The sequence below is a fragment of the Nyctereutes procyonoides genome, unplaced genomic scaffold (genome assembly GCF_905146905.1).
Source record: "Nyctereutes procyonoides isolate TBG_1078 unplaced genomic scaffold, NYPRO_anot_genome, whole genome shotgun sequence".
Classification (NCBI taxonomy): Eukaryota; Metazoa; Chordata; class Mammalia; order Carnivora; family Canidae; genus Nyctereutes; species Nyctereutes procyonoides.
The window spans coordinates 13,364,998-13,392,457 of record NW_026575128.1 but is presented as its reverse complement, the minus strand read 5'-3'; the positions used below and the strand labels follow the sequence as shown (position 1 = coordinate 13,392,457).

The window sequence follows — 27,460 nt, the reverse complement described above, 5'->3', positions numbered from 1 at the left end:
AATAAAACCTACAAATGCCATACCAAGGACCTTCTACACACTAAGCTTTGTGCTTAATGGACTGGAAGGATATGACAAACATAGAACCAGGAAGGCATAATTTTAAAAGTGGGGTAATAACAGGTAATTATCCAAAGCAAACATGAATTACTTTTAGACTGTGGGCAGTTTAAATAGACTGAATATATACTACTGTACTGATCTATTCTTTGATCCTCATTTTGTAAATTTATGTCATTTCAGGACACTATGAAATTGCTCTGGTTATGGGTCTTTACAGAGAAAAGCTACTGGCCTTATTTTTCAGACTTGCAAGTGCTTTAGTTTGCTTCACAGAGAATCATTTCTAGTATGTCATACTTTGAAAAACTGTATGAGTTTGTTGCACAAACACTGCTATAATAAGAAAAAAATTGTAAAAGCTAAAGTTCACCTAAAATGCTAAACCTTAACACATCACTTGTTCTCATTTTTCCTTATTCCCTTCCAGCTCCGGTCCACATGACATAGTCTTTATGATAACGCTGGGTAAATGTTCAGTGTTATAAACCTTGGCGTGCCTGCTAGTAGGCTGGATGAAGGAATTAAAGCGGTATTGTTATCACCAGGAACAAGGAAGTTGGAATTAGTTATGAGTTTTGTTACTCCAAATACGAATTTTTCCTTTCTCTATTTACACTTCTGAGCTAAGCTAGACTACTGCTCTTTTAAACAGCTATAGCTTTGCTTTTAAGGAACATCATATTTTTAAAGGGGACTGTTAATCTGTCAATTTGTATAAAATTCCTTTGAGACTCTTAAACCTCTTGGGAGAGGTAAAAACAACAATTTACATGTCAAGTCAACTTATTTTACCTTTTTTCCCCTATAATCTCTATACTCAGTATAAATCTTGAACTAATGACCCTGAGATCAAGAGTCATATGTTCTGCCCAACTAAGCCAGCCAGGTGCCCCATATTTTACTTATTTTTTTAAACCTTGGATTGTTTGGAATGAAGACAGGAATGATGAAATAACACATACAGATACATTCTCTAAGAGTATTTGCTTAACTGAGTTAATGTACCATCATCCTGATTTTGCAGGCAAGAAAACTACAGGTGTAACCAACCTACCTGTGCTTGCAGAGTTAATAGCAAAGACGCTAGGACCTGCCAAAGACAATCTCCCTTCCCTGTGCAGCCTGCTTTTCTGCAGCATAGACCTGATGGAGTTCAGCTGACACACCTCCAAGAGGTTAGGCATATTGCCTGTGATCAGATTTGCCACATCAGGTTTTTAAAGACCATATTTCTTTTAACAAATGTTCTTAGAATATTTGATAAGAGGTCCTTTGATAAAAGAGGAAATCGAATATGCAAATATGCAAATCTAAGTAATAGAAATCTTCATTTTAGAAACTCCATTAAGCATCAGGTGATATAATGTACTAAGCATCCTTCCAGGAAACAGATCACAAAATAATAGATGGTTACAAAGGCCTGAATGTAAAGCATATGGCCTGCCACCCCCCTCCTTTGCTACCATATGCCGTGTCTTTGCTTCATCACCCAGACTGATTCTAGAAACTGGTTCCTAAGTATATCAAGAAAAGTATTTTTGAAATTACAGGGAAGTAGCTGCCAAAGACCACCATAGATAAAACTTGAGTGGCAGCAACCAAAGTAGTCTAAATCTTCCAAGGACCTTGGAGTACCCTTAAGAGAGTGAATCATACTGCTCCAAGTAATAAGTTGTAATGCTGTATAAAGAGTAATCAGACATATTCCCTTCCCTCTAGAAGTTCTAAATCTAGTGTGGAGATACACAATATACCACAGTGGTGGTTATGTGCATAGAAGGAGAAAAAAGGGGCACCTAACCCAGTCTTGCAAGTTTGGACAGAGCTTCCTGAAGGAGGTAAACTCTGAGCTGAATCCTGAAAAATGAATGGCACATACCAGCAAAGAGGTATGTATGTTCAAGAATGGAAAAATGAAAATATAGGAACAGATGATCTATCCCTAAAGGGTAATTATGATAAATAGGGCAGATAAGTGTTGACAAGGCTCTGCTTTTTAAGCTCCTATAAAGTTTACTAGGAACATAGCTATACCCTGGAAATAATATGCATGCACTGAATACATGGCCCAAAGACCTAAGGTACTTGATGATAAATAAACATATGGGTAGGAGTGGGTTTTGAGGAGAGCTCTTGTTATATGTCTTCCTGAGATCAGTCTTCTCATCTATAATAGAACTAATTTTGGGCACCTGGGTGACTTAGTGGTTGAGCATCTGTCTTTGGCTCAGGTCATGATCCTGGGGTCCTGGGATCAAGTCCAGCATCAGGCTCCCCAAGGAAGCCTGCTTCTCCCTCTGCCTATGTCTCTGCTTCTCTCTGTGTGTGTCTCTCATGAATAAATAAATAAATATCTTTTTAAAAAACAGAACTTTGCAGGACTTTTGTGAATACGGAACTTTTTTTATCTTAGAAGGGGTCTGAATTGTAGAGAAAGAATGCAGATTTAAAGCCATATAACACCAAGTTTGAATTTGACTTTATCTACTGCCTGTGTGGTCTTGAACAAAGTACTTCCATTTCCTGGCTGTTTCTCCATCTGCAAGATGACAGTACTAATGTCACAGTGTTATGAGGTTTCTATAAGGCAAGGCTAATGTATAACCAACACAACTGGTAAGACCATATTGGTGGTTAAAATAATTAATTATTTTCATATTAGTTAGTTTATAGCTACTCCACTGAGCACTTTGAGTGCCCTCCACCCTTCTCCTGGGACCCCAAGGACTTCTTTATGATCCAGCAATTAGAAAGTTGATGCCTGGCATAGCAAATCTTGGCAAGGAAATCTACAGATATTCTGATTGTACTGATTATTAAAAAGTTTGAATATCTAACAATTAGATAATGTAAGTGAAATGCCTGGTACTTAGTGGATATTCAATAGATTTTCATCAAAATTATGAAATCAATCTATGGGTTTATTTTTTTTAAAGATTTTATTTATTCATGAGAGACAGAGAAAGAGGGAGGCAGAGGGAGAGGCAGGCTCCCCGCAGAGCAGGGAGCCTGATGTGGGGCTCAATCCCAGGACCCTGGGATCACAACCTGAGCCGAAGTCAGACACTCAACCGACTGAGCTACTCAGGCACCCTAATCTATGGGTTTAGATAGGAAATGGCTCTCTACTGGGTGACATCCATTTATTCAATATATATTTATTAAGGCATACTATTTTTGAAGGTCTGGTTGTTTGCATCTAGGTGGAATTCCTTCTTTTCTCTGCTACCTCCAAGGAGTAGAAGCACTGATCTAAGGTTAAGAAAAAAAAGCAAATTCTTTGAGTACAAATTAGGAGCAAGGCGCTAAGAGTTTGACCCTTCACTGTGGACAAGTAGAGGGGTTAAATGTTAAAGCATCCGAGTATCATGGTGTCTTTTATGAATGCTTGGCTTGGGCCCATGGGAGTGCCTGGTCCAGTGACATAGGTGTTTTGGAAAAACTCCATGTTTATCCTCTTTTTACTGAGCACTATTCACACTGAACACTCCAGGTCACCAATGAGGGGCAAAGGGAGGAGGGGAGAAGAGAGGGCGGGGTTCCCACATTAAGCATTTCAGGTTGCAAGCCGTTAAGTTTTGGGGTTGGTTTGTTATGTAGTGATAGATAACCAGTACAGGCCCAAAGAGCTAACAAATAATAAATTTTTCTTTGGCCTAACCTTGTTCTTCCTGGAAATAACTCCCTGGAAAACCCTTGGCAGAGATGGATATATGGGTTTCACTTGGTATATTGGTATATATTCACAACAGTATTTTCCTTAGTTGCCTAGCATGGTTGGCACAAAGAGCTGCACAAGGTACGAGACCGTAAGTACTCAATGTAAGGTGGTCATAGTTCTCCAGGGAGACTTAGAAAGGTCCCTGCATCTTGCTATATGTACGTATACAATGAGATTTGGGGTTCAGACTCCTGTGTGGATTCCTTATTCTGGTGGACTCTACCAAGGGAGCAAGAAAGACTACTTTTTTGTTTATGCCCTAAGGCCTTCACTGACAGCATGTGAATAGCTTCCTAATCCTCTTTTCCACAGCTCCCATATCCTGAACATCTTTTAACTCTAATTGCCAGAAGAGATACAGAAAAGACAGTTGAGAGAACATGCACAAAGGAAAAGAAGGCACATCTGCTTCAATATGGCCTTTTTTGTACTCCTACAGCTTCTTAGTATTATGACCAACTGTTCTTTTTTTCAGCTGATTGGTGCCCCAGCTCCTCCTTCCCAGGGGTCCAGGGAGCTCAATAAACAAGCAAAAAAAAAAAAAAAAAAAAAAAAAAGGAATATTGTGAGGGAATACAAGTAAGTTACTAATCATAATATTTTTCGAGCTGTGAGACCTGAGATATTCTATTCCCTCCTCCATGATGGGAAGGAAAAGGTAGAAATTATGGAAAGGAAGGAAGTAGTAACTGAAGGGAGAAGGGATAAGAGAGGCAAAGAAAGAGAACAAGGCAGGAAGGACAGAAAAAGAGAACTAGATGAGGAGTATGGGAGGAAGTGAGAAATGGGAGAAGGGGAGGAGAGATAGGAATAAGTTAAAAAATGGAGTGGAGGGAGGGAGAGAAGGAAGGAAGAGATGGAGAGGAGACTAGAAATACTGGGTGAGGGGGAGGAAAGGAGTAGTAGAGGGGAAAGAGACTAGGCGTAGCCAGACAGAGGCTATATCTCCCTCTTTCCCTCCTGTTTGCTATCATGTACCAACCTTCTTGTCATTTCAACAACTTTGTTCCTCTTTCATAGTTTGTCTCTGGACCCTAATGCGATGATGTAAACTTCTGGGATGAAAATCCAACGCCCTGGCCACTCAGTTCCAACCACAGGGCATGCTCTTGCCTCAGTCTTCTACTCCCATAGTCTCATCCAGCTTGGGTTCATCCTGGATCTCAACATCATCAGAAACTTATAGTCTCTGAAATCTTAATTCCAAATATCCCACCCAGAGCACTGGCATCTGTACTGCCAGTTTACTTGCTCAAATACCCCACTGCAGTCATTCTTCAACACCGATGCTTCTGGGACGCCTGGGTGGCTCAGTGGGTTGAGTGTTTGCCTTCGGCTCAGGGTCCCGGGGTCCCAGGATCGAGTCCCACATCGGGGTCCCTGTGGGGAGCCTGCTTCTCCCTCTGTGTCTCTACTTCTCAGTGTCCCTCATGAATAAATAAAATCTTTTTTTTGAATAAATAAAATCTTAAAAAAAAAAAAACAAACTCAAAACACGGATGCTTCGAATACCTTGGCCCCCTTCCTGGCTCTCCTCTACATCCCCACAATCAGGCCTCATATGCCATCATTTGCTATTTTTTTTTAATATTTTATTTATTTATTCATGAGAGAAAGAGAGAGAGAGAGAGGCAGAGACACAGGCAGAAGGAGAAGCAGGCTCCATGCAGAGAGACTGATGTGGGACTCGATCCCGGGTCTCCAGGATCAGGCCCTGGGCCAAAGGCGGCACTAAACCGCTAAGCCACCCGGGCTGCCCCATCATTTGCTTTTTATATGTTTTTTTTTTATTAAGATTTTTTTAAATATATCTATTAATGAGAAAGAGAGAGGCAGAGACACAGGCAGAGGGAGAAGCAGGCTCCATGCAGGGAGCCCAACAAGGGACTCCATCCCAGGTCTCTAGGATCATGCCCTGGGCTTAAGTCGACGCTAAACTGCTAAGCCACCCGGGCTGCCCAATGTGGTTTTGATTCCATATATATCCTAACAAATATTCTTGTGCAAACACCATCTTGGTCCTCTCTCCCTCTGTTGTACTTGCTTGGTAAACACCCAACCCTGGATGACCTCAAGAATTTGTCTTCTCTCTGCCTGCACCTGAACAAATACCTTCAGTGATTTAAAGTCGTGATCTAAAATACCAAATGAGCTTTTAATATTGCTCACAAGTCCTACTGACTAGTTATCTTTAGAAAACTAATTTTTCCATTCTTAAAAGATGGAAAAATGAAAAAAAAATTGTATCTTCTCTCTCCTCAAACATCCTACCTCAAAATCTTTACCCTTAGTTGATGTTGCCTTTCTTTACTGAGAAAGTACAATTTTCAGACAGGAACTCTACTTTCAACCTTCTTGCAATGGTGCCCTTCTTGCAACTCCTATTGCAAATTAATGTCTTTGTCTCTTACTTTTTAAAAAACATACGTTTTTAAAGATTTATCCATCCACTTGAGAGAGAGAGAGAAGTGCGTGCATGGGATGTGTGTGTGCAGAGGGTGAGGGAGAGAATCTCAAGCAGACTCCCCGCTAAGCACAGGGCAGGGAGGGGGCCTGAATTCCACCGACATGGGCCAAAATCAAGAGCTGGAAGCTTAACCAACTGAGCCATGCAGGTGCCCCTGCCTCTTAAAACCTCTTAAGTCATCTCAGGTCCTCCTTTTGCCCCTTTGCTTTTTCTTCTCAGGGGGTTACCTGTCTCCCTTTCTATCATCACATCATCCCGGGGAGCTTAAGTACAAGCCCAGCACAGCACAAGCCAACAGAACTTAGCGCAGTGGGTATGCTCTCCCTGTGCGATGTCCAATACAGTCGCCACTACCTCACGTGCCCATCGAGCACTGGAAATGTGGTTGGTGTAGGGATCCCTGGTGGCTCAGCGGTTAAAGCGTCTGCCTTCAGCCCAGGGCGTGATCCTGGAGTCCCATGGCGAGTCCCGTGTCGGGCTCCCTGCATGGAGCCTGTTTCTCCCTCTGCTTGTGTCTCTGCCCTTCCCCCTCCATGAATAAATAAATAATCTTTAAAAAAAAAAAAAAAAGAAATGTGGTTGGTGTGACCGAAGCACTTAGCTTTTATTTGTGTTTAAAGAGATTTTCCTCAGGTGCAGAGCAATGGAGTTATAGTTAAGGGGCTTCTCACCGTAATTAGAACATAATCCCAACTCCTTTCCACACCCAAAAGGGCCTGTACCACCAGCCTGGGCCTTCCTCTCCCACACTCCGTTCTCTGCCTCATTCATTCCCACAGCTCTGCTCTCTCTGACCTTTCCCGACCCAAGCCGGCTTAGGTTTTTTTTTTTTTTTTAAGATTTTATTTATTTATTCATGACAGAGAGAGAGAGAGAGAGAGAGAGAGGCAGAGACACAGGCAGAGGGAGAAGCAGGCTCCATGCAGGGAGCCCGACGTGGGACTCGATCCCGGGTCTCCAGGATCAGGCCCTGGGCTGAAGGCGGCGCCAAACCGCTGGGCCACCCGGGCTGCCCCGGTTTAGGGTTTTTGCATATGCATTTCTTTTTGTGGGACACGCTACCCTGCTCTTGCTCTTTCCAAGCCTTCTGTCTTGGCTTAAAGGTCACCTCTGCAGAGGCTCTCTCGGACTGCGCGCGCCCAATGACATCCCTCCCTCCTTATTCTTCCGCTTTCTTCCTGCAACGCCCGTACGGCTATTTCTTCCCTCCTCCTTGTCTGTCATCCACCCCTTCCAGGTTGGCCTGTCCAGCTCGGCGGCCCACCCCCGTCCCGCGCAGACACTAGGTTCTCTCTCCCGCGCGCCGCGCCGCAGACTCGGGCTCAGGCCCGCCGCGGACGGCGCCCCGCGCAGCAGCCGCACACCCGCCGCCCGGCCAGCGGGGAGGAAGGGCCGGCGGGGCGGAGACCGGGGGGACGCGAGCCCGCACGGGGGCGCCCGAGGGCAGGCGCGGAGCGAGCAGCGGAAGCCCCGCCCCTTCCGGCCGCGGCGCGTCCGCCTCGTCGGCAGCCACGGCGGCGGGGCGGCGGCGGGCTCCAACTGGGCCCGCCCCCTTGCCCCCGCCCCGCCCCGCCCCGCGCCGCCGCCGGCCGGGCGCTGTCAGCTCTCCTCGGCGTCGGGTGGAGACGCGGTGTATGCTGAGCCGCTGCGGCCGCAGGCTGCTGCAGGTCCTGGGCCTTAGCTTCCCGCTGCTGACCCGCCCGCCGCTTTTCCTCTGCCCTCGCCGCCTCATGAAACCGCTGGTCGTGTTCGTCCTCGGCGGTCCTGGCGCCGGCAAGGGGACCCAGTGCGCCCGCATCGTCGAGGTGAGGCCCGGGCAGCTGGCGCGCTCCCTGGGCTTGACCGGACGCCGGGCCGGCCCGTCCCGCCGCGCCGGGCGGTCCGCGCCCCCCGGAGCCCCGGTCTCCGCGGACTACGAGTCCCGGCGACCCTTGCGGCGCCCGCGTGGCGGTGGTCGAGGGTCCTGAGGCGCGCGGCCTGTCGGGACTCGTAGTCCACGTCCCCCCGCCTCGGGGGCGCCCAGAATGGAGGGGGACCGCTTGGGGTCGCTTTGTCCCCGCGCCCCTCTTTCCTTACAATCTGGGGACCAAGTTCGTCTGGAGAGTGGGCTGGGAAGGGGATCCGGGAGGATCAGCCTCCGGGCCCCCCCGCCCGCGGCGCGCCGAGGTCCGCGTGTGGCTGGTGGGAGGTGGGTGCGGGCAGCGGGAGCGCGGGCGGGGTGGGTCAGAGGCGGTGTGCGCTCGCGGCTGTCCGGCGGCGGGGCCGGCTCCTCCCGTCCGCCCCTGCCCGCGCGCCCTCTGCGCAGCCCGGTGTCAGCCCGGGGAGGAACCCCGGGGACGCGGCGATGTGCCCGCGGCGCTGTGCCCGCGGCGCTGTGCTGGCCCCGGCCGTGGCCGCAGCAGCTCCGAGGCGCAGCCGGGATTCGTGCGGTGGAAAAGCCGAGCCGCGGGGTAGGAGTTCAGGCTGCAGCCTCCCGCTCCGGCCCGGCTCCGGCCCGGCTCCGGCCCCGCTCCTGCCCGCTCCTGCCCCGCTCCGGCCCCGCTCCGGCCGCCGCCGAGCCCCCTCCTCCCTCCGACTCCCCTTTGCGCTCTCGACCCTAAGGCTGTGCACCAGATTTAAGCTCAGCGTAAAATGCCTCCAGCGCTAAGATTGCGTACTTTCTTTGTTGTCGCTTCACGACGTGTTAGGGTTACCGGTTCAATTCTGTTATTTTTCAAACAGATAAACGTGCTTAGCTGCAGTGACACTGAGGAGAAAGGCTTTATTGGCGAATCCGGGGAGTGAAATTGGAGGTAAAGGAAAACAGGATATCTAGAAACGAGTGGTCCTGCAGAACACCCAGACAACCCCTGTGACACTCGGTGACCCCACAAGGTGTGACCCAGAACTTCTAAAATAATGCGCTCCTCCGTTCAGGACGTGGCTTACCGCGTTACCTTCGGGCTTTCACTCCTCTCCTGCCTGTGTTCATACAATCCACCCCCGTCCTATATTTTATTCTCTAAAGAACGCCCAAAGAAAGTCAAATGGTAACATCTACTTCATCGCTATTTTACAGATGTCTTTATAGTTATTGATCATTTTTAGGAATAAAAGTGGAGCTAAATCGGCCAAAAAAATATAAATATTTTTCTTATTTTTATTGGTTCTTTTAACTTTTTAAGACAAGTGGCAATCGGATGATTTCAGGCTTGTTTGCTTTTAATATATGAAATACATGTATATGGTATGATAGGAGAAGGAGAAAAGATTTCAGAGTCAGACATGGGTTTAAATCCTAACTCTGCTGTTTACTATTGTTGGTTTTTTTTTTTCTTATTTTTTATTTATGATAGTCACACACACACACACAGAGAGAGAGGCAGAGACACAGGCAGAGGGAGAAGCAGGCTCCATGCAGGGAGCCCGACGTGGGACTCGATCCCGGGTCTCCAGGATCGCGCCCTGGGCCAAAGGCAGGCGCCAAACCGCTGTGCCACCCAGGGATCCCTTGTTTTGTTTTTTAAGATTTTATTTTTGAGTAATCGGTACACTCAACCTGGAGCTTGAACTCACAACCTGGAGATCAAGAGTGGCAAGGTCTACAGACTGAGCCAGCCAGGCAACCCCCCATTTACTGTTTTAGTCCCAGAGAAGTTGTTACATTTAGCTGGCTTCCTCTGTGAAAAGAGAGAAATAATACCTATCTACTATGGTATTTGTGAATATTAAATAAGGTCAGATATCTGGCACACATAGATGCAGACTTTTTTCTCCATTTTAGACTTCCTGTTCTTAATTTTTGACGTTGGTTATTTATACTTTGAAGCTGTATTACTTTAAAAATTGGTTTGTGACTGCTATATTTGAATTCATTTAAATATTTTGTCTCTGAATCATGACCTGGTTTTAAATATCTACATCTAAACTAATAATACTCAAATTACTCCACTGCTTTAAAAATAATCTACACATTCTGTAGCTAGTATTCTTTACTCTGTTCAGTAATGGCTGATAATGTTTTAAGTCTGTTAATTACTAACTAGAAGACTTCCATGATTAAATGTTTCATACTGTATTATTCTTAATATTTTGGCAATTATATGAGCTTAAATTGTTTTAAATTGTCATCTTCTTTCATGAAAATAGTTGCTCTTGATTCCAGTTGCCATAAACAAGTTGATTTAGACAAACTCAAAATAGTTTATAATTTAGCAATTGCTACCTCCTCGCTGACTAAATTAAACAATGGAATGTCTATGAATGTTAAGTCAGAGGGTTCCCCCCCATGAGTCTTTTGTATTTTGACTCAATATTTTATTTCATAGGCAAATATAAACTGAATCCTAAACAACTGTAATTTTGGGGACTAAGTTTTTTTCTGTACAGAAAAAGTTCTATAAGTCAAGTTTAAATTTCCTGTCTATCATGCCAGTGCTAATTTAGCTCACAGAGTACCTGAAATGTGGCTGAAATACAATTTGGGGAGATGGGGAATTACATTGATTTCCAACTCAGCCTGCCAGAAGTACCTATTTGGGCCTGGCTATAGAGTCTCAGAGTATCTGGCCCTCCAATGTCCTGGGGCATTGCAGTTAGTGATGAGGTTATAATGGGAGGGAAGCTGGTTTGTATGTCTGTATGTACTTACTATCTCTTTTCTCTCTTCCTTCCATCTCTTCCCTCCCTCCCTCCCTCCCTTCCTCCCTTCCTTGAGGTGAGTTACCTCTGCTACTTACTCTCCTAGACCTTACGGAAGAAAAGGCAAATCTGATATAGTATCTTCTGCAAGTGTTCTGAACTAGGAAGGGAGGATTTGAGTGAGATTTGGGGTTTGACTTCGCCCTTTTGTTTGTACTGGTCCTCAGTTTTATTTTCTGATTAATGGCTTCTAAATCTGTGGCCTCTTGTACTCCATTTGTCTTTGAAAATTAGCCGTTTTCTAAATTAGTGCAATCCTTTCATTAGTTAAGTGCTTAGAGTTATTGTGGAATAACTTGTTACTAAAAAATCAAGATGGAGAATCTGTAATTTTTTAATTTCTAAAATTAAGCTTTATTTAAAATGTTTTGGCCCAAGAAAAATTTTGGTGCCATAACCTAAATTTGTCTTTCAAAATAACCACAATTTTGCATGTGTTAGCTGGAAGGATACTTAAACCTCCTCCTTTTTTAAAGATTTGCATACATAAACAATCTACGCTAAAGCTTATCCCCATGCCAAATTGCTTTCTTCAGAACCCCAAAAGCATTCTTGTAATTTTGTGTCATAACTCTCTCCAGGGCCTATATGGGTAACTCATACTTCGTGTGGTCTTCCTACCTACCGTGCTTAGAAATTTTGGGATAGTATTAACTTTAAGCATGTAGAAATAAGAAAGTTGATTTTATTTACCTTTGTGTTTACAGTGCTGAACATTGTGCCTGGCACATATTAAGGGCTCAATAAGTATTTTTTGAGTCAGTAGTTTTAGAGGACCCTGGTTTGTCCTAAGATGTAAAAAGTTTTAAAGTTTGGTCCCCAGGGGGCGCCCAAGTAGCAGTTAGCTCTCCCAATTTCAGGACGGAAACGTTTCAATGAGACTCAGCTGTCATACTCAGATTTCTTTTTTTTTTCTTTTTTTTCTTTATTTATGAGAAACAGAGAGAGAGAGAGGCAGAGAGGCAGAGACACAGGCAGAGGGAGAAGCAGGCTCCATGCAGGGAGCCCCACATGGGACTTGATCCTGGGTCTCCAGGATCACGCCCTGGGCTGAAGGCGGCGCTAAACCGCTGAGCCACCTGGGCTGCCCCATACTCAGATTTCTTATGTAACACTTTTGCTTACTCTCACTGAATAAAAGGTATGGTTGTGAAAATCTGCTGAGTGTTCTAAAACCAAGCTCCTGATTGCAAATCCCTAAAGCAGATTATGGTTCATAGAAGAAATTAGATAGGAAGATCCACTGAACCTTGTTTATAGGTCTTTCTCTCCTTTTGGTGGAATAGGATAGAGTAAGAAATAGGTTGGTATATATATATATATATATATATATATATATATATATACACACACACATATATATAATAGAAAGTTTGAATTATCTGTAAAAGAGGTAGTCCACAGAATGCCCGATTCTTCTGAAGTACCACCTTTTTATTAAAGCTGATTGTAACAGAATTTTTTTTTTTTTGGTTAAGAACTTGTAGGAGGGGAGAATATATTGAGATATTACTATCATTACTTTTGAAAGCTTGCTCCTTTTATGTACTTGGTTGGGAAAAGCTAAACACCTCTAATTCTGATGTTACTCATATTAGCTGTCTAATTTTAATTGCTTCCCCATCTCTTTCTCAATATTCTTAGAAATAAAAATGCCAGTGTATATTTTTTTTTCACCTCCAGATGGGATTCTTCTATTTTCTACTGAATGTATCATGGATATCTTTTCAGGTCTTTAAATATATATTTAATTCATTCTATTAGTTGCTGTGAATATTCCATAATATTCATATTCATGTTCTGTAGCATAGGTGTACCATTCCCCATTGATGGACATTGAGGATAGTCTTCAGGAATTGTTTTACTATTGCAAACAGTACTTTAAAAAACTTCCTTGTAAATATGACATTGCATATGGATACTTTTTTTGTAAGTTAAGTCCTAAAAGTGGATTGCTGAGTCAGAGGATATGCATATTTTTATTTTAATTGATAATTAATTGTCAATACTTTTCAAAAACATTATACTTATTAGATTTCTATCAGCAGTGTATGGTTCCTTATTAGCACAGGGTGGTTATCAGTCACTTTAATTTTTGCAAATTTGTAAATCTCCTTTCTAAAGCTTTTCTGAGTAAATTCCTCATTTTTTTCAGTAAGTATATAAAAGTAAAAAGGCATAATTTTAAAGATTACCTTTTACTTGTCACTTATTTAGTTTTTTGAGAGCTAGGGATTGTGATTGTTGCTGAGATGAATAAGGCACAGGTCCTACTGTTGAAACCTTACAGTTAGGGATCCCTGGGTGGCGCAGCGGTTTGGCGCCTGCCTTTGGCCCAGGGCACGATCCTGGAGACCCAGGATCGAATCCCACGTCGGGCTCCCAGCGCATGGAGCCTGCTTCTCCCTCTGCCTGTGTCTCTGCCTCTCTCTCTCTCTCTCTCTGTGACTATCATAAAATTAAAAAAAAAAATGTGATCAAGGGTGGCCTGGGTGGCTCAGCGGTTTAGCGTCCGGATTGAGTCCTACATTGGGCTCCCTGCATGGAGCCTGCTTCTCCCTCTGCCTCTGTCTCTGCCTCTCTCTGTGTGTGTGTCTCTCATGAATAAATAAATTAAATCTTAAAAAAAAAAAAAAAAGAAACCTTACAGTTAGTATGGGGGCAAGGAAGTTAATTGGTGACTACTATAGAACAAAGTGGTAAGTCCTATGATACAAATGTACTAAATATACCATTTAGGTAAGGAAACATTTAAATTTTAGTCTAGTGGGTCAAGGAGGTCTTCCCAAGGTAGATGATATGTCTGAAATCGATTTTGAAGGACAGTAGGCAAGAAGCTGGGAGATGTGGGGGAGAGAATACTTAAAGCAGAGTTACCCTTGAATAGGGTAATTGGAGGTTTCATTTCTGAGAAAAGCCTAAGGAGAGTAAACCTATATGAGATTGACCCAGAAAACACTTCCTGAATACAGACTGTGTGATGTATCTGTGTATAGGGATATAGGCTTCTAGGGGCTTTCAATTTATGGAGATAGACACACACTTAATAGAATTATATGAGAAAAGATATTTAAAAGTTTTGCAAATACTAAAGTTTAACATTACATTGCTTTAACACTGTTTATCTTTTAGTTTGCTTTCTGAACTATCATGTAATGTCTCCAAGGGTGGGGACCTGTCTTTTACTCCTCCTGCCTGGTGTTTAAATGCTTGCTCATCTTGGGGGATCCCTGGGTGGCTCAGCGGTTTGGTGCCTGTCTTTGGCCCAGGGCGCGATCCTGGAGTCCCGGGATCGAGTCCCGGGATCGAGTCCCACGTCGGGCTTGGAGCCTGCTTCTCCCTCTGCCTGTATCTCTGCCTCTCTCTCTCTCTCTCTCTCTCTCTCTCTCTCTCTCTCTGTGTGTGTGTGTCTTTCACGAATAAATAAATAAAATCTTTAAAAAAAATGCTTGCTCATCTTTCAGATCTTAGTTTCATACAGAGATTCCCAAACATTCTCAGTTCATGGTGCCCTTAGTGTCTCAGTAATTTTTTCACAACTACCGTAGTCCAAAAGAAATATCTTAAGTTCTATTTGTTAAGTAATTAGATCTAAACAATACTTAGGTATAGTGAAACAACTTGTGATCTTTGTCCACATTTCCTGACTTAAATAGCTCCCAAAAAACCTTGGAATTTCCTAAGTGTTGAGAGTTACAAAAGTGTTCCTTGTTAGGTTAAGGAGGTGGGGTTTGGACCCTGCCTAAGGAAGGGGGATGTTTGGTTGCGAGGTAAACCCACCATGTGATCTGGGGGTTGGAACTTTCAGTCTCACCTTTTCCCCTTACCTCCAGGGAGGACAGTGAGCCTGGATGTTTTAATCAGTTGCCAGTAGCCAGTGATTTAATCAATCATGATTATGTAATGAAGCTTCCAAAAAAAAAAAATGGAGGGCAGAGTTCAGAGAGCTTCTGCGTTGGTGAACACGTGGAGATTTAGGGGGAGACACTTGCATGGAGTGGGCATGGAAGCTCTGTGCCTTTGGCTGTTCCTGAGTTACATCCTATTTACAGTAAACCAGTGATCTAGTTAGTAAAATGTTTCTCTGAGTTCTGTGAGCCATTCTAGCAACTTAAACCCAAAGGGGGTCGTGGGGCCCTCTGATTTATAGCCAGTTGGTCAGAAGTACAGGCAATACCTTTGACTTGGGACTGGTCTCTGAAGTGGTGGTAGTGAGGGGGCAGTCTTGTAGGACTGAACCTTTAACCGGTGTAAGCTGACAATATCTTCTGGGTACATACTGTCAGAATTGAGTTGAATTCTCAGACACTGCTGGTGTTAGAGAATTACTTGCTTTGTGAGGGAATCTGTCCCTCAAGTTAGAATTGGGTCCGGGAACCCCAAAGACTATGTGAATGGGTGGAGAACCTTGAATTTCTGATTTACTTTCATATTTTTAGTGCCCAGCAGGATATCTGGCATAAATAGATCCTCAGTAAACATTTAAGTAGATTTTGAAGCCATTTAGACCTGGGTGCCTGCCCCTTGGTGAGTTACTTAAATTTTTGCTTTTTAGTTCTACTGAAAATTTGGGATATTAATCTACTTTTCATGGTGTTTATGAGGATTAACCAAAAGAACATATGTAATAAAATGTCTGGCAGAGTGCCTAATACATATTATTTGTGTAAGTTAGCACCCCCCCCTTTGCCTACTCTATGCTTATTATCCTTAAATAGTCATGAAGGAAATGCTTAGAGCAGTGAGTCTAAGTAGCTGCACTTTGGGTGCATTTTGGTACAAGTAGCTACATTCTTAGTCATTAAACTGAAGAAAAATTGAAAGGATATGAATTAATGTCGAAGAGTCATACCTATGTATTGTCTATTAGGCAATATGTAGTGTTCAGATTCTATAGTGAGACCTCCTGGGTTTGAATTTCATCCTGATACCTACTGTGTGTGTGTGTGTGTGTGTGTGTGTGTGTTTGTGACCTCAGCCAACTCATTTAATCTCTCTGCTTAAATTTCCTCATCTGTAAAATGGGAATAATAATATATAGGAGTGTTGTACAGATTAAGTGAGCTAATATATGTAAAGTTCTGAGAGCAGTATCAGACATGTGGTAAACTATATATAAATGTTAGCCTTTTTTTTTTAAAGGGTTTATTTATTTAATTGAGAGAGTGAGAGCATGAAGTGGGGGGGAGAGGGAGAAGCCGACTCCCCACTGAGCAGGGAGCCCTACGCAGGGTTTAGTCCCAGGAGCGTGAGAAGTTGCTCTAGTAGTGGGATTTTTAGATCAGGTAAGAGGAGAAGGGTGGAGGTGGGGGGATGACTGTCTTATTCTTCATATCATGTTGGCTTGATCACACTGACTCTTGTTAACCTTAAAGCTAATACTTTTAGCCCAATTGCCTATGAAAATGTATCTGCTCTAACATTTCTATTACTTTAACTTGACAAATCAAGAACATTTTTACAGACTAAACATGTGATAAGAGCACTTAGAATTTAATAGAGAACAGGTATGAGTGAACATATTGTTTGCCAACAATTTTATGCTGCCTGGTAAATAAAACTAACAAAACATTATTACTTTGGTAAAGGAAAAAGCATGAGTTGCTACTTACCATTCTCAGAAACTTTCACTTTGAGGGACTGGGTCCTATGAATCATGTTCCATGCATGGTTTCCATCAGTCTTCTCCAGAAGACCCATAAGTTGGTTTTATTCATCATTAGGATGTATCTTTTATCAGCAAACAATTAAATATAACTTGGGGCTACGCAAAAGACTGCTGCCCTTCTTACTTTCTCTTTGGAATTTCTGTGATGTATTCATCACTGGTATGTACTGTTGGAAAGTATTGTTTAATTTAACGGATAAGATACACGTTTATAATTATGTATGGTTTGTTTATCTATTTTTTAGATTTTATTTACTTATTCATGAGGGACACAGAGAGAGAGGCAGAGACATAGACAGAGGGAGAAGTAGGCTCCCTGTTGGGAGCACGAGGCGGGGGTGGGGTGAGGGGGGAGACACTCAATCCCTGTATCACGCTCTGAGTCGAAGGCAGATGCTCAACCACTGAGCCACCTAGGCATCCCAATTATGTATGGTTTAGATAGATAACATAAATTAGTATTTTCTTGGTGTCTACGGGGAATAGAGACAGGCCAGATGTTTTGATTATGTAATTGGGAATTAACTTAATGGCTGATTTAGGTTTTTAAATAGTAGAATATTTTATTTGCTACTTACTTAGTAATTATTAGATGAGGCAAGTGGAAATGGTAACAGTGTCAGAAGAGGTGGTGGTCTCAAAGGCAAGAGTGAAACAAGGATGGTCAAAATCTGACTGAATGGTAGTTAGGTCAAATATGCCTGGCTCTTTGTGTATGGATAAAGTTCTCCTCTTCATCCATATGGTAGGATACAACCAAATGATAAAGTATATATACTTGATATATATCAAGTATATATCAAGTATATATACTTGATAAAGTATATCAAGTTGGAGTTTCCTTTTTAATTTCTACCAGCAGATTCTATTATTTAAAGGCAATAAGTAGCTTGAAGGCAAAAGACTGTCTCTCTGTGTCTGTCACAGAGGAATTGCCCCAGATGCCCACTGTGGATTAGTAGTCAGGAGACTTGGGTTCAGGTGCTTTTTTTCCTCTCTTCCTCTCCACTAACTGGCAAGGCAGTTTATCTCAATGTTCTCTTTTGTAAAAGGAGATGGATAGAAGTAGGTGGTCTTGCCAACCCTGAAACAAATCTGTATCCCAAGACTTCAGTGATCCATGTGTAGTCACACTCAGAGATAAATTATCCAGTCCCTCTGAATAGGTATACCTTCTGTGCCATTTGTGTTGTATGAATTATGAGCACCAAGCAATTGTGTTTAATAAATTCCCATGTATTTTATGTTTACATAGATCTTTAGGCTGATAACAAAGAATGTATAAGATGGGAAAAGAAATAGCTTTCTGAAATAGAATTCTGTATGTATGTATTTTTAAAATTACAAATATGTAAGAAATGGGATATTAGGACCAACTTTCTTACAAGAAAGCATGGAATTAGAAAGCATCTAGACTTTGGAGTCAGACATTGGTTTTAATCTCTGTCTACCACCTACAGTTATTTTCACTAACTTTTGTGATTCTGTATGCCGACCTCACTGAGTTGTTAGGAAGGTGAAATGAGATGATGCTTCTATAACATTTGGCCGAGTACGTGACACTTATTTTAGAAAAGATCTATAAGAAAGAAATAAAAAAATAATTTAGATAAAAATAGTTTTGGAAAGCATTATATTCTTTGTTTGCTATAACGTAGGAAGTGATTGCTCACTGATCAGTTTATAAATTTTAGAAAATCTAGTATGGTATTTTAGAGTCTATGGAATATGAAAGATCTTTCTACTTAGAGAAAATATTTGGAGTTAGCTTACATTTAAAATTCCTAGAAAGGGTGGTGGATTTAAGGAAGTTTATAGTATAAATGCTATTTATATTGAAAATAGATTATTAGATGCCAAATGGAGCTAATGACCTAATGATGGGTTAAGTGTCGAGCTAATGCTATATATACACACACACACACACACACACACATACACACACACACACTTTAACGGTCCTGTTATTAAAGATGTGCATGCTTTTTATTTTGGTTACTTTTTTATTATGCAAGTAGTATAGACACATTACACAAAATTTAGAAAATACAGATACATAAAAAGAGTATAGGGGCGCCTGGATGGCTCACTCAGTTAGGCATCTGACCACCTCAGGTCGTGATCTCAGGGTCCTGAGATCAAGCCCTACATTGGGCTTCCCACGCAGGGGGCAGTCTGTCTGTCTCCCCTCCCCCTTCCCCTCCCCCCTGCTTGTGCTCTCTCTCCTCTCTCTCTCTGAAATAAATAAAATCTTTAAAAAGAAAAAAAGTATAAAAATTACCAGTAATCTTACCATCCAGAGAAAGCTACCATCAATCAGTATTTTGGGGCATACATATTCTTCCGGACATCTTTTTTTTAGTAGGCTCGTGCTATTATAAGTGAAAACAGGTTTCCTGCTTTTTTCACTTATAATATTATAAACATATTACCATATTAATAAATATACTTTTACCATGTAATCTATTTAATAATATACCATGTAGATTAGATACATTACATAATTAATTAATTCCCTGTTGTGGAAATTTTATTGTTTGTGATTTTTCAGAAATTGTATTGTTTCTTTAAAAAATAACTTCATTGAAATATAATTCACCTGCCAAACAATTCACCCATTTGAAGTGTATAGTTCAGTGGCTTTGGAATATTACATTGTTAATTTTTTAAAATTGTGGTAAAATACAACCAAGATTTCTCATTTTAACCAGCTTAAATGTACAGTTGAGCAGTGTTAATCGCATTCACCATGTTGTACAGCCATCACCACTTTTCTAAAACTTATTTGATATAGAAACAGAAACTGTGCCATTTAGCGTTAAGTCCCTATTCCTCCCTTTTTCAGTCCCTGGTAACCTCTGATCTACTTTCTCCCTTAATGAATTTGCCTATCTTGTATTCTTCATACAAGTGGAATCACAATATTTGTCTTGTTGTGTTTGGCTTATTTCACTTCAGCATACTGTTTTCAAGGTTTGTACACATTAGCATGTCAGTACTGTATTCCTTTTTATGGCTGACTGATGTTTCATAGTTGGTACATATCACATTTTGTTTCTCCATTTATCTGTTGTGGGACAAGGGTTGCTTCTCTACCTTTTGGCTATTGTGAATCATACTGCAATGAACATTGACATACAAGCATCTGTTTGAGTCTCTGTTTTGAATTCTTTTGGGTGTGTAGCTAGGAATGTAATTGCTGGGTCCTCTGATAATTCTGTTTAACTTGTTGAGGAACTGCCAAACTTTTCCGCAGTGGCTATACTGTTTTTACATTCCCATCGGCAATGCATAAGGGTTCCAATTTCTTCACATCCTTACCAACACTTAATTATTTTTGGTTTGTTTAATTATAACCATCCTAGTACTGTGAAGTGGTATCTCATTGTGGCTTTGATCTGCATTTCCCTCATGACTAGCATGAACATCTTTCATGGACTTGTTGATCATATGTGTATCTTTGAAGAGATGTCTATTCAAGTCCCTGACCCATTTCTTAATTGAGTTATCTTTTTGTTGTTCAGTTATAGGAGTTCTTTATTCTAGATATTAAGCCTTTGTCAGATAGATTATGTGCACACATGTTATATTTAACCTTTTGAGGAACTGCTTGACTTTCTCATAGTGGCCGCACCACTTTACCTTCCTACCTTCAGGAATATAAGGGTTCTAATTTCTTGATGTACTGGCCAACACTTCTTATCTGGTTTTTTTTCTTTCTTTTCTTTCTTTTCTTCCTTTCCTTTCCTTTCCTTTCCTTTCCTTTCCTTTCCTTTCCTTTCCCTTTCTTTCTTCCTTTCTTCCTTTCTTCCTTTCTTCCTATTCCAGTTGGGCATGAAGTGGTATCTTACTATGATTTTGATTTGTATTTCCCTGGTGACTAGTGATGTTGAGCAGCTTTCCCACTTTCAAGCTTTCAAGCTTACTGGTCACTTGAATATCTTTGGAAAAATGTGTATTTGGATCCTTTGTCCTTTGATGTTATTGTTTTTTCTTTCTTTTTTTTCCTAGAATATTGCATTTTAAAAATTACCTTTTTGTATTGGGTTATCTTTTTTATTATTGAGTTATAAAGTTGTTTACATATTTTAGATACAAATCCTTTATCCAGCTATATGATTTGCAAATATTTTCTCCCATCCTGTGGGTTGTCTTCTCATTTTTTTGATAGTATCCTTGGAAGCACAGTACTTCTTAATTTTGATGAGGCTTTACGACTTGCACATTAGGCTTTCTATTGCCTATGATGCAGAGATTAAAAGACTGATAAGTTTTAAAAAGAGGGTAACTGGTAAGTATATGTCTTACACCTGGAACTGAGAGTAGGGGGTGGAGGAGAGAGAGGGTAGTGGTGGATGGAAAGGAAGAGTGAGAGTAACATTCTTAACTACTTTCTTGACTGATTGTAAGGCATAGTTGATGCCACGGTAAGTCAGACTACTGGGCTGGGTGAGAGAAGTTGCCCATTTTGCAGAATGGTTTCCAGCATTCTTCCTATTGTATAGTCATGGCAGGAAAGAAAATCTGCCATAAAATTTCCCATACATTTACCACTTTTTCCCGTATATGAAGAAATGAGGCTCTAATCAAGAACTGGGAGTCCCTTATATTTTGTTCTACATTATAGAAATGGGTATAGTTCTCTGTGGTCAACATTGAATTCCAGGCTGGGCTAGGATTTGGTTTTGATGGCTGTGCCATCAAAAATGTGTATTCTTAGACTGACTTTGATTGATTGTTGATGCACAATGTTATATTAGTTTCAGGTGTACATAGTGATTCAGGATCTCTGAAGGTTATGCTATGCTCATGGCAAGTGTAGCTACCATCTGTCACTGTATGATGCTATTACATTATTATTGACACATTTCCCTGTATTGTATCTTCTGTTTTCATACCTCATTCATTCCATAACTAGAAGCCTATATCCCCCCACTTCCCATCACCCATTTTGCTCATCCCCCATCCCTCTGGTAACCATCAGTTTATTCTCTGTATTTGAAGATCTGATTCTGCTTTTTGTTTATTCATTCGTTTTGTGGACTTTAATTTTAAATTGAGCAAAATGTAATGAAACTAAATTTTATACACCCCAAATTTAAAAATATGTACTATCTTTTACAGCCAAATAAATAATGGTTTTGCTCACACTTTCTTCTATTTGTACAGGTTGGTGGACTAAAATGAAGATGATTCTTTGTTAAAGTTAAGCAAGATTAATTATGTCAGAAAATGCAATTGAAAGAGGTTGCTTGGCACAGTAAAGTTCTGAAAGTGCTCCAAAGGGTTATTCTGTAGACTAGAGGTAGTACAAGTATATTGTCTTTGCCATGAAGGTGTCATTTCCAGAATAACTTGCTTATAATTTTGAATTCTAGTTTCTAATTTTTTTTAATTTTTATTTATTTATGATAGTCAGAGAGAGAGAGAGAGGCAGAGACACAGGCAGAGGGAGAAGCAGGCTCCATGCACCGGGAGCCCGATGTGGGATTCGATCCCGGGTCTCCAGGATCGCGCCCTGGGCCAAAGGCAGGCGCCAAACCGCTGCGCCACCCAGGGATCCCTGAATTCTAGTTTCTAAAGTGGGGCTTCATTGAAATATGTTTCCTTTTAAACCTTTGCTGCTGTGCCTTTTGGATTCTCTCAACTGAGTGTTGTCTCTAAATTTCCATCTGTTTCTAGGCTATAAAACTGGACTGTTTTCTGTCTCCTTCTATAACTCTTGACTTCATTCCCACATAGTATGTTTTTGTGTTGCTATATTATACTTTTGTTTCTCTTTTGTTTAAGAAATGGATCACTTTCCAGAGAAAGTTTTATTCAGACATTTGAATTGGTTTTTGCTCTCCTCTACAATGATTTAGTTTTAAATTTTAAAAGTTTTCGATTGTACAGGTACTGTTTCCCTTTCTTCTTGAAATTACATGTTTTTTATATAGGGATTTTATCCTTAATGTGAGGCTATTTTGAATTTCATCTTGCTGTTTTCTTAGGATTTTATATATACATATACATGTGTATACACATATACATGTACATTTTCTTTTTAGATTTTTATTTCTAAGTAATCTCTACCCAACATGGAGCTCGAATTTATAACCCCGAGATCAAGAGTTCCATGCTCCACCAACTGAGCTAGCCAGACACCCAAGGATTTTATATTAATAAAGCATTTAAATCAATATTAATTTTTCTTTGTGGTATTTGCCATTAGAGATGTGTGGATAGTATACATGCTTTATATAAAAGCATATACAATTAAAACTTTAAAAAGTTAATATGTATGCATGTACATTATAAAAGATTCAAACATTTTGAAAGTACATAAAGTAAAAGTGAAAGTTCTCCTTCAGGGTACTCCTTATATAATCACTTATTAATTTTTGTATGTGTGCCTTTCTGGTCCTTATTTTTTTAAAAATGTAAATTTCATGCCCAACCTGGGGCTTGAACTCAGGATTCTGAGATCATGAGTAGCTCACTCTATCAACTGAGCCAGCCAAACAACCCTCTGGTCCTTTTTTGATGTATCTAATGTATCTATATACCAATATAATGCATGTGCACATAGTGCATACATGTTGCCTATTTTGTGACTTGTATTTTTTTGTTTAGCAGTGTATCTTGGATAGCTTTCCATATAGATAGCCTACTTCATTTGTAATAAATACAATGATCTGTGTAGCCACTTGTATTTTGGTGAACATTTCTATTTTGTTTACAAATGATGCTGCTGTGAACATTCATATACAGAACATCTGTGTGTATGTGTGACTGTTTCAGTAGTACAGCTCTTACAGACGGAAGTACTGAGCCAGAGGATGTGCAAACTTAAATTCTGATAGATTCTGCTACATTGCCCTTTAAAAACGCTGAACCAATTCACACTCCCACAAAGTATGAGGATGCCGGTTTTCCCTCACCTGCACCTCCATTCTTGCCATAGCCAGATAGAGCAGTCTTTTTTTTATTTTACCAATCTGATGAATAGAAAATGGAATCACATTGTTTTAATTTGCATTTTCATGATTACCAGTGAAATTGAGCGTCTGTTCTTTACTTCTTTTCTGTCAGTTGTTTATTTTTATCCTTTGTCCATTTCTGTATTGAGGCTTTTTTATTTGTTAGTATGATCTCTTTATGTACAGTCTGTATTACCCCCTTTCACCTTTGTATGGTTTTTTTTTTAATTTTTATTTATTTATGATAGGCACACAGTGAGAGAGAGAGAGAGAGGCAGAGACACAAGCAGAGGGAGAAGCAGGCCCCATGCACCGGGAGCCCGACGTGGGACTCGATCCTTGGCCTCCAGGATCGCGCCCTGGGCCAAAGGCAGGCGCCAAACCGCTGCGCCTCCCAGGGATCCCTCTTTGTATGGTTAAGAACATTTTCTTCTAGGCTCTTGTTATTTGATTATATTTATGATATCTTTCTTTGTTCTGAGGTTTTTATTATTTATGTGGTCAAACATAAATCTTAGCTGACTTGGTTCTTTTTTTTTTATTTTTTAAAAGATTTTATTTATTTATTCTTGAAAGACAGAGAGAGGCAGAGACATAGGCAGAGGGAGAAGCAGGTTCCCTGTGGAGAGCCTGATGTGGGACTCAGTCCCAGGACCCTGGGATGACTACCCGAGCCAGAGATGCAATAGTGGTGCACATTATTTTTCTCTAATACTGTCATAGGGTTTTTGTTTTAGTTTTACATATAGTTTGATGTAGGAATCTGATTTAATTTTTTCCCAGGTGGGTAACTAGTTGCACAAGTATCATTTAATAGATAATCTTTTCCTCTTTGATTTTTAATTTCATTTAAATTTATTTAAACTTTTTTTTTTTTTAAGTAATCTCTATGCCCAATGTGGTGCTCAAACTCACAACCCTAAGATCAAGTTGTATGCTCTACTGACTGAGCCAACCAGGTACTCCTCTTACTGATTTTTAAATGCTAAGTCTATCACTTACTGAGTTCCCATTTACACTTGGGTCTGTTTCTGGACTGTTGACTTTCATTGTTCTGTTTGCCTGTTTTTATACTAGTGTCCTACTGTTTTAATTATTATAATTTTATAATATTTAATACCACATGGTAAGACAAGTTCCCACTTCTAGTTGTTAAAATTATTTTCAGGTTTGGCCATTCTCCTTTCACATTTATACTGTCTGATAAACTTGAGAATCAGTTCATTAATTAAAAAATTAATTCCAATTGAATTTTGATTGAAGTTGCAATAAATTCAGATTAACTTGTGGAATTTTAAAATATTTACAGTAGTGCATCTTTCTATTCAGGAACACAGACGGACAGAATGCCTTCTTTTTACTTATTTTTTAAAAATATTTATTTTTTTAAGTAAACTCTGCCCATTGTGGGGCTTGAGCTTATGACCCCGCGATCAAGAATCATACTCCCAGTTGAGTCAGCCAGATGCCAATGCTTTCTTTTTATGATAGTGGTATTAAGGATTTCTAATTTCTTTATATAATTTTTGTACGTTAGTTTTAGGTATAATCCTAAATTTGTTTTTATTGCTGTTTTGAATAAGACCTTTTAAAATGTATATTTTCTAATTAGTCATTGCTAGTTGATTGGTAAGATATTGATCTATTTGTTTATAAGCAAGATAAATTCCTGTTGGTTCTCATAAATTTTTAAATGTATTCAAATACATCTCTGATGCCAATTTTTGGAGCCTCTGCCTCTGAGACTTTTTGCATAGTGGGTTGAATTGTCATTTGTTATACTATACTTGCTCTGTAGTTATTTTTTTTTTTTTGTGTTGTTGTTTTTTGCTCTGTAGTTATTTATTGACTTTGCTCCTTTCTTGTGTACATTTGTATGCTGTTGAGCCAGTTTGGTAGATCTTTTCCTTAATTGGTATGTAATTTGTAGGTTAGCCACTGATTATTTTGGCCTTTGCTTCAGGAATAACCTGAATATGTTTGCCTAGCTTCTCCCTGAAGTTAGCAAGTCTCATAGTAGGTCTTAAATCCAGCAGTATAGACCATGTTTTTAGAAGTATGTTCTTAAGGAGTTGCCTCTAGTTGTAATAGCTAATATTGATACTTTGCTGTAGCTGATGCATAGTATAGATATTATTTCTGATAGTATAGATATTAATTCTGTTTTATAAATGAAGAAGCTGAGATCTAAGAAAGGTAACATTAATTTTCCAGGGTCACACAGGGTTGTGAACAGAGTTCAGTTTTAAGACTTGATCCCTTAACTTTTACAAATGTTCAGTTTTCTGAGGATGTGACTTCATGCAAGGTTCTGTGTTCTTGTGGTTCTTGCTGAATTCTATTTCTCTAAGTGTATTTCTCCATTCTATAATTTTGCAGATACTTAAAATGCTATGCTTGTATACATTACTGAATTCAGAATTTGGTATCTTTTGCACATTTTACTCAAGAGTTAATTCGTAAATCCAAATACATGCTAGCTCTTACAGAGAACCTGAGCTATTAAAATGTGGCTCTTTTGTGATGAGGCTTTTTACAAATTGTAGTCTCAAGCATTTTTGTCTCTTAGGGTGACTTTGTTACTTTTGGTATTCTTTAGGTAAATGATATCCTGATTTTAATGTTACTTGCTTTTTAAAAAATAAGAAACAAGTACAACTAGGTCTGCTTAATATTTTAAAAACCTCTCTTTTCTAAGATGAAATAGAGGCAAGGGCTCTTTATCTGCGTGGTTTAATACGTGTCCTCCAAGTGTTCTCACAGGAAATGAATTAACTGAACTCTAGGCTCTTAGGCCACCTGCAACAATACTTGGGTTGTAGTGATATGAGTGTGTAGCTTGTAGGCCTTACAGTGTACGAACTGATCATTCAATTAACAAGATCAGAGAATGTTTCCTAACATTAACAAGACCTCTGTGCCTGTCCATTAATGTTGGAAGTTTTCAAATTATTGCTTCTGAGCTTCTGGAATCCCAAGAGGTTTCTGGGCCTAGTCTTCATCTTTGACCATTTTCCATTCCTTTCTAATGTAAGGAGTACAGATTGATTAAGAATGAGTGAGATGAATTAAAAGAGAAATACTGGAAATGACCAACTGGAATGAAGTTGAAGTGTGAAAATTCTAATTTACAGTTGCTATAAGGGCCATTTGGTATGTAAATCAGGTACTCACATCTTCCGTTATCTGAGAGCCTTCTGCAAACTGTTGGAGGAATATACAGGCTTACACAAGTGGGCAGAGAGTATTGGGTGGTTTCTAACTCACCTTTGCTTTGTTTTATTTATTGTTCTTTTTGCCCCACCTCTGAAGAATCAGCTTCTTCCCCAAGCAGATGGTTCTGGTAAAGACTGAATTCCTTAAGAAAAGTTAACGCAAGTATAAAGAATTGCCTTATTATTTAATAGTAGGCTCTGGTCACTTTCTATATGTAGGTCACTGTTACATCCTGTTTACCTCTCCTGAAACGTTACCTGGCACTTCATAGATACTCCATAATGTCTAAATATAAATAAATAAATATTTATGGATTCAGAATAAATTCCAAGTATTGCCTGAATTTAGGTTTTCTTATATGAAGAGCAAAACATTGAGGAAAATGTTTAATGTTATAATTGTGTGCAGTTGAATGGATTATATCCCTCTTCTTTTCAAAATATAAGCTTTTAAAATATCACTCTTTAATTAGAAAAAGAAGCACATTTCATGTTAATTTAAAATCTGTCTGCTAAAGCTTTTTGCTTAAGAAAAGGTTTAGCTCTGTTGTAACTTCCATATCTTATAGTTAATATGTAGATTTGCAATTAAATAGGCATGGTGAAATGCAGTGCATATATTTGAAAATACAGTGAGAACAAACTAAAAATGAGATTGGAAATCCACTAGCAACTTAAGTCAGC

The 27,460-nt window shown here is 40.2% G+C and overlaps 1 protein-coding gene across 1 annotated transcript in view; it reads left to right on the top strand.

Annotated features, from left to right (window-relative positions):
- Positions 1-7,821: 7,821 nt before the first annotated feature.
- The window catches only part of CMPK1 (cytidine/uridine monophosphate kinase 1), a 33,062-nt gene continuing 13,423 nt past the window's right edge, over positions 7,822-27,460 (top strand). Inside the window, exon 1 of the mRNA XM_055342122.1 lies at positions 7,822-8,056. Within this exon, the coding sequence (XP_055198097.1) occupies positions 7,886-8,056 (171 nt within the window). The 5' untranslated portion in view covers positions 7,822-7,885. The remainder of the gene's footprint in view (positions 8,057-27,460) is intronic.